Raw genomic sequence first — 8,553 nt, 5'->3', positions numbered from 1 at the left:
CGGAGCGGATGAATACATATCATATAAACTATTTTAGAACGCAATCGTTCTGTGTATTAGAAGGATTTGTTATTTTAAATAATTAAATATTGATAAATGAAAACTCTGCTAATTTTTTGAAATAATATCATCTGGAAAAATTCGGAAAATTCTTAATGTAGAGAGTCACATGATGTAAAAACTTGGTGAAATATAAATGAATCCTTTAATATTCCCAAGCAGAATATAAATAACTATTTTTATTAGTTTACATCAAAACAAGTAATATTTTAACAAGAAAAAAACATTTTTTAGACAAAAAAAATTAAAACGACTTTTTATTGACATTTAAAAACATAGCACAAATATCTTTACAAAGGCTAACATAATGATGAAAGACTTACCCCACGCTCCTCGTTACATGATGTGATTAACAAACAAATATTCACATTTTTAATATTTTACAGATCCATTTTTTAACAACAACAAAAAAATTTTCCCTAGCAGATAAGAAGAAGCAAAAGCAAAAAATAACTAAAAAGGAAGACGCGCGACAAATTTTAATAATACTGGAAGAACAAGTTGCGCCATCTACCGACATTGACGAGGAAAACAAACATTCCGAATTGCGATATTAATTAATTACAATACAGATTTTTTGTGAGATCCAACGAATAATAGTCATACAGACAATGAAAGGAATATTGATGAGCATCTCCAGAAAAATCATCCCAGTATTTTCTTTGAGGAATTCTCATATGGACGGTATGGGTAAAAAATACTGCAGAAGAGCTTCGTTCTTCACAGATCACGGTCATTCGCGCTGAGCAAGGCTCGTCTGTATTTTGCATCAATGAATTCGTAAACAGAAGTAAAGCTCATCCAAGATGTTAAATCGTGTCTTTGGGTTCCTGGAAGTAAATATATATAAAAAAAAAAAAATTAAAAAAAAAAACACAATTTAAAACAGGCGAATATATATAAATAATTTTAAAACAAGCTAATAAGGGAAACTGCAATAATTTTGTACTCAGGTTCCCACAAAATTTGACGAAACATAAAAGTTTTGCAAATGAAGTACGACTAATTAATGTAAAACACACGGATTATTAAAAACACACAATTAAATCTTTGAACTAAAGATAATAATAATAATAAAAAAAGATAAAAGATTTCATATTACACTCAAAGGGTGCTTTTTTCCCCCCATTTACAAATATACATGTTTCGAGAGCATTTGTGCTCTCAAGCCCTTTTCGGCTAAAATTTTTAAAAACAGCATATCTTATAATTTCCGATAGAGGGTTGGAGATAAAAATGTTTTATTCCTTACAGTGTTACCACTTCTCGCTTTCAAATCGTTAACTTTGTTAATAGAAAATTCGTTAAATTTTTTTTAAAATACGCAATAGATAATAATAAAAAAAAATTCAAAATTAGGGCTTCCAGTTGCCCGCAATTGGGTGGAGGACTACGTTGCTCAAAACTCGATGGCTGTAGGTAGCGTTGTTTTTTCATAATACAAGAAACATCCATACATTCATGCAGATTCTTCATTATTTAATTCTTCTGAATATAATACAGGGCGATAACATTTCGTGGCAACAATTCGAAAAGTGATTCAGAGAAAAATGCTGTTTCGAGACCAAGAGCCCTTCTAGGCTAACGCCTCTTTAGGCTGGGGGAAAAGTAAATAATCTGAAAGCTTTCAGATTTTAACGATCGCCGAAAAGGGTTTGTTAAGGTTTTTTTTTTTCTACGCTCCACTTGAACTCGGAGAAAAAAAAAAAAAAAAAAAAAGCAATTTGGCCAATTGACAGGAACACAAAACTGAAAATAAACTTCTGGCCCCACAGCGCAAAAAGACTGAAGCTGCTGCACCAACTGACCTATTTCATTATTTTACTAAGAGTTTCAAATGTAAACAGATGGCAATCTCGTTAGGCCTAGCGTCACTTTTAAATTGTTGATAATTTTACAATTATTGCGTGTTGATTAACGAAAGGCATGAAAACCTTAACCGAAACATAAGAATAACATAATTCAATCACTTTTAAGAAAAAATACACAATTTACCAACATATAAGAATAGAAACATAAGCTCAGCCACCCCGGTAAACGGAGTCGGTATATATTCTTTACAAATACGTTTGGTGTGGCCGATTACAACAAAAAAAAAAGGTGCAGAACTACATGTACCATATACAAAAGTACATACATACAAGTACCATATACATAATCACAACGTTCTACGGCTACTCGTTTTACACGTACGTACAGACGTCACGAAAAAAATCCCTTCTGAACCCATTTTGGAAAAAGCGCAGTCCCTTTTTGAACCCATTTTGGAACAACAGTCATTTTGCAAACAGAGCAATGCAATGTGTTATTCTGGTTCGATACCAGAAACATTTAATAATTTTTTGGTGCTCGCCAAGGTGTCATATTATTGTCCTCTTTAGAAATACTATTTGTAAAGTATTGTTTATAACTGCTAGTATAACAGGAATTGGGAATTTACTGAAATAATCAGGTATTCAAAACGAAACTATCACACGACAGTGATATTTACACGTGATTCGTCATTATAAAACACTTACAAGCAAAAATCTTAGAAACAATACAACTTTTTAACCCATTAACTGCTTTTGATTTTTACTTCCTTGTACGAAGTAAAAAGGAAGTATTGTAATCGCGAAAAGTTTCAGGCAGCATATTTCAACGAAAATATCCATTTTGACCGCTATCGAATGCAATTTATGATGTTTTTGCGTGATATCTGTACGTAAGGACAGAATAAAATACTCTTTTCCTTCAAAAAAAATTATAAAACTGCTTTAAAATGAATTCTGAAGAGAATTTTTCGTTGCGTCTGTACGAACGTATGTACGTACGTATCTCGCATAACTCAAAAACGAGTAGCTTCAGAACGTTGAAATTTTGCATATAGGACTGCTATAACGTGCAGATGTGCACCTCGTATTTTGGTTGCAATCGGCCGCACCAAACGTATATAAATATATTTATATATATATCCACTCTGTTACCCGGCTCAGTGATCTCAGTTTCTTTACTCTTATATGTTTGTAAATTGTACATTTTTGCTTTAAAAATGATTGAATTATGTTGTTTTTATCTTCCGGTTAAGGATTTTATGCCTTTAGTAAATCTGTGTGCAATATTTTTAGAATTATCAGCAATTTTAAAGTTGTTTAATTGCCGGTAAGCCTGTTTTTAATGGCGGCCGTTGATGTTTACATTTGAAACAGGAGATTAGCGGATTTGTTGCCAATCTAGAGAAACTTAGCTTCGCAACAACAAAGATAACGCATTCATTTATTATTGCCAATTAAATCATGCTTAATTCTTTCTGGAATTTTTTCGAGGAAATAAGCGTTTGAGATGTACTTCGTAATTTTTAATATAAATATTTTGAGTTTTTATGTATTTTTGCCTTCTCGCGAAGTGAGAACTGAATTAATTGAATGAGAAATACTCAATCGTCTGTGAAAAACTGTTTCTTTTTTGTTTTGTTTGCTTAATTTCTTTTATACATAGTTCTAACTTTATTATACTATTTGAATAGAACATGTGGCAACGATTAGATAATTCTTTAAATGATATACATTTTGTGCATTCTGAGTTATAATATGAACGAAATATAATACTGTTAAGTAAACCTAGCGGCAGAGTGTCGCTATGGTAAACAAAGTGAATTTTAAAGAATTATAGTGGTTTATGCGCTGTCGGCGAAGTAGGTTTAATTCAATCTAATAAGTTTAAATAAAATGCAAGAAAAATGCGTGTAATTTAATATTCCGTACAAGGAAGTCATGTGGTGTACACATCAGATTTTTTTCTCTCAATTTTCATTTATTTCTGGGTGTCTAGATTGACACAGAGACTGGAAACCGAACTATAGATGGAATCTGCCATGGGCACCAAATGGGGACCGACATTCAAGTAGCTCTCACCGGAAAATAAAATTCACATTGACAGTAAATTGCTAGTAAATATATTCTAAAACCATTAGATAGCCACGGCAGTGCACACGCGTTGGAAATGATGTAGATAATAATATGACATACCGCGTTTTGAAAATGTTGAAATCTTGAAACTCACAAAAATTTTACTTCTTTTCATAGATAATACTCTCCAGCTCACTCATTTAAACAACTACTACTCAACAACTCATGCAAAAGCTTAAGAAAGGTTTAAACATCATTGTAAAAAAGTAAACATGATTGCCAACCTAATTAAATTTACCAAATTTCCGCTTCTAAGGCAAATCCCCAAATGGGGATCATAGCAGTTAATAGGTTAAATTGCTAAAATACACTTGACGTTAAATTAAAAAGACATTTCATGCAACCTTCAAGAAGCAGCTCAGCTACAGAACGTGTTTTGCAATTTAGAATATCAAGAAAGAGAAAAAACGAGTTTACTCCGATGCAAAGCTGGCAGCGTTTAGGAAAGAGACAGAACAAAATAACGAAGCAAATTTGCGTGCATAACATAACATAAGAAAGACAACAATTTAATACTTCAAGAAACTTATAAATCAAGAGGAAATGAAGAAAGCTGAAAGGTAAACATACGAGATTAAAGGTAGTTCATCTTGCGCAGTGAAGAGAAAAAGTACGAAATATTTAAAAAAAAAAAAAAAAAAAAAGTTAAGTTATCAAAAAAAAAATCACGTTATTTGGAGATGATAAAATATTCTCAATCTCATATCTAACCACGTTAACGTCTACATTAGAAAAGTTTTGATCACAAACTCAAAGCTCTCTAGGAAACAAATCTAGAGCTGGCGAAGAACACTTTGGGGCAGGCGAGGAGACAGGGGAATGAACACACGCTCGGAAACTTAATCTAAAACTTATTAACTTTACATTCCACATGATGTAACAACAATAATGGGAAAAAACTCCGGAAACAAAACACCAATTTCTTAAGTAAGAAAATCGAGGGGGGGGTAAGGGAGGTTAAAAAATCTATCCTACGCACTTCGGTCAAAATACACACGCATAAAAAATTACATTAAAAAGAAATCAAGAAGAAAATTTCATCTTACCATTTTTTTTTTTTTTTCCCTAACATCACATCGTATTCCTGCACAGGCAACTTCGGCGGAACATTTGCATGAGAACATTCATTCAAGCAAGCATTTTCTCGAAAAGATTAACAATGTTTTTAAAACGAACGATGTTTTTGAAAGGTAATTTTGCAGTCATTCGGCTCCACAGTAAAGAAAAATAGAAAGGAAAAGGAGGGGACGGAAAAACGGAACCGAACGGCGAACGGTGCAGAAAGAGAAAAATTCCGATAAAAAAATAAAATCACTCAATAAAGAGAGGCAACCTCTTATCATGAATAATAATATCGTATTTTATCGGCAGACATCATCAATTTTTTCCCGGGTCCTAATAGAGAGTTCTGTTGCAACTCCTGCACTTTTCTCCATTTCCGCAGAAAAGACAGAAAGTCGGAATTTTCTTTCTCTCAGAAGATTAAGGCTCTTTCCATGAAGAAAAACTGAATAGCTACAGGTAGGAAAAATTTTTCTTGTAGCCGCAACTCAAGCTTTGATTTAAGAACTTCTGGACAAAAGCATTTTTTTTTTTTTATTTCGCTCAATAACACCTAAAAGGATTCTTTTCGAAAATCGCCCGAATCCTCAATCGCAATCCAAAAAATTTTCTCATTAAGTTAAAAAAATCTGATGTGTACACCACATGACTTCCTTGTACGGAATATTAAATTATACGCATTTTTCTTGCATTACATTTAAACTTATTATATAATAGAATTATATAATAGAATAAATGCATTCCTTAAAATTCACTTTGCTTACCATAGCGATACTCTGGCGCTAGGTTTACTTAACAGTATTATATTTCGTTCATATTATAACTCAGAATGCACAAAATTTATATCATTTAAAGAATTATCTAATCGTTGCCAAATGTTCTATTCAAATACTATAATAAAGCTAGAACGATGTATAAAAGAAATTAAGCAAAGAAAACGGGAAAAAAAAAAAAGTTTTTCACAGACGATTGAGTATTTCTCATTCAATTAATTCAGTTTTCACTTCGCGACAAGGCAAAAATACATAAAAACTCAAAATATCTATATTAAAAATTACGAAGTAAATCTTAAACGCTTATTTCCTCGAAAAAATTCCAGAAAGAATTAAGCATGATTTAATTGGCAATAATAAAAGAAGGCGTTATCTTTGTTGTTGCGAAGCTAAGTTTCTCTAGATTGGCAACAAATCTACAATTCTGCTGCTTCAAATGTAAACAAATATGTCCGCCATGTTATTTAAAACTTAACCGCACTTAAACAGCTTTTAAATTGTTGATAATCGTACAAATATTGCTTCCAGAATTACGAAAGGCATAAAAACTTTAAACGAAAGCTAAAAACAACATAATTCAATCATTTTTAAAGCAAAAAATGTACAATTTACAAACGTATATGAGTAAAGAAACTGAGATTACTGAACCGGTTAACAGAGTGGATATATTTATAAATATATTTATATACGTTTGGTGCAGCCAATCGCAACCAAAATACGAGGTGCACATCTACATGTTATAGCAGTCCTATATACAAAATTTCAACGTTCTGAGGCTACTCCTTTTTGAGTTATGCGAGATACGTACGTACGTACGCACGCACGTACGTACATACGTTCGTACAGACGCCACGAAAAATTCTCTTCAGAATTCATTTTAAAGCAGTTTTTTAGTTTTTTTTGGAGGAAAAGAGTCTTTTATTCTGTCTTTAGGTATAGATATCACGCAAAAACATCGTAAATTGCATTCGAAAGCGGTCAAAAGTGGATATTTTCGTTGAAATATGCTGCCTGAAGCTTTTCGCGATTACAATACTTCCTTTTTACTTCGTACAAGGAAGTAAAAAAATTCTGATATGAACACCACATTACTTCCTTGTAAGGCCTATTAAATTACACACATTTTATACTGCGCTTCATTTAAACTTATTTCCTGGCATTTCATTAGAGATATTTCTCATTCAATCAATTCAGTTCTCACTTCGCAGCAAAGCAAAAATACATAAAAACTCAAAACCTCATCATTAAAAATTGTAAAATACAGAAAAACCTAAAATACAAAATATAGTTACAAAGACAACTTTTACAATTAAAAGAACAGATTCTACGCAGAAACAAGCAATTCGGCCAGCGGACAGGAAGACAAAATTTTTGGTGCACAAAATCGAAAGATAACATTTAGTCCCACTGGACAAAAATAAGCTGGTGCATCAACTGAATTCATTAAGAGATACAGGGCTAGACTCCATTTACACTTTTAAAATGTTGATAATTCTACATTTGTTGCATGCAGGATAACTAAAAACAAACTGCAGGATAACTTAAATCGGAACATAAAATCAACATAATTCAATCACTCTGTAGAGGCATTAGGTTATTTTTCAAGTAGGAAACACGAAAAATGTGCAATGCTCACGCTGGGACTAGAGGCTGGACCTCTCGAATACGCGCCGAGTGTGCTACCCGTTACACCATGAAGGCATACTGGAATTAGGGAGAAAATACCATATAACATTGAAAGCAGAAAATGCACAATTTACCAACATATAAGAATATGAGTTCACCCAGCCGGATAACAGGGTGGGAACATATACTATATATATATGCTTGGTGCTACCGATCGCAACAAGAAAGGGATGTACAGAATTAGAAGTTATAGCGTAACAAATAAAATAAAATAAAACATGAAAGGTTTCAGATTTTAAATTACGTCCAAAGGGACGTTTTTTTAACGTCTTGTGTGTTACCTTCATTTATTAAATATCACGTTTTTCGCACTTAAACCATAAATTTAAGTTCAATACCAATGTCGCAAAATAATTTTAAAATGAGCCTATCTTTAGAATTTCTGATACACAGTTCCGCGCGCTGGAGATAAAAATGTTTTTTCTGTACAACACTGCCATTGCTCGCTTTGAAATCCTCGAGTTTGTTAACCAAAACTTCGTTAAAGTTTTACGAAATATGAAATCGATCACAAAACAAATTCCAAATTTTAAATTTGGGCTTTCAAGTGCCTATATTCGCAAGAGGATTAAGTTATTCAAAATTGGATGGCTTTAGGTACCCTTGTTTTATCACTATGCGAGAGACAAACATACATTTATGCAAGATTCTTCATTATTTAATTTCTTTAAATATAATACAGGGCTCTAATATTTGGTGGCAACGATCTGAAAAGTGAAACGGACATTTATAGTGATTCAACGCAAAATCGCAAAACGAAAACAATAGTCCTTCAGGAACAAAGCCCCTTTGGATTAAAAAAAAATAAAAAACTGGAAGTTTTAAGATTTTATATTACGCTCAAAGTGCGTAATATTCATTTACAGACATATACATGTTTGGAGAGTATTTGGGCTAACGCCACTTCGGGTTGAAAATATTTCAAAACAGCATACGCGTATCTTTAGAATTTCAGATAAACAGTCTCGCGCGTTGAGATAAAAATAGACAAAAGAAATTCCAAACTCCTAATTCGTGCTTTTAAA

At 32.5% G+C, this 8,553-nt stretch overlaps 1 protein-coding gene across 2 annotated transcripts in view; it reads right to left on the bottom strand.

The window, feature by feature from the left end:
* Nucleotides 1-219: 219 nt before the first annotated feature.
* LOC118185924 (cotranscriptional regulator ARB2A homolog) overlaps nucleotides 220-8,553 on the bottom strand; it is a 133,258-nt gene continuing 124,924 nt past the window's right edge. For both annotated transcript variants that reach the window (XR_015041574.1, XM_035355894.2), the window contains one exon: nucleotides 220-890. Coding sequence is in view for 1 of the 2 variants with exons in the window: in XM_035355894.2 (XP_035211785.1) it covers nucleotides 781-890 (110 nt within the window). In the remaining variant the exon portion in view is untranslated. The remainder of the gene's footprint in view (nucleotides 891-8,553) is intronic.

Source organism: Stegodyphus dumicola, chromosome 6 (assembly GCF_044657685.1).
Source record: "Stegodyphus dumicola isolate Sdum_Otavi_A_Nest chromosome 6, ASM4465768v1".
NCBI classification, from domain to species: domain Eukaryota; kingdom Metazoa; phylum Arthropoda; class Arachnida; order Araneae; family Eresidae; genus Stegodyphus; species Stegodyphus dumicola.
The sequence above is the reverse complement of the archived record's forward strand: the minus strand, read 5'-3'. Positions and strand labels throughout refer to the sequence as shown.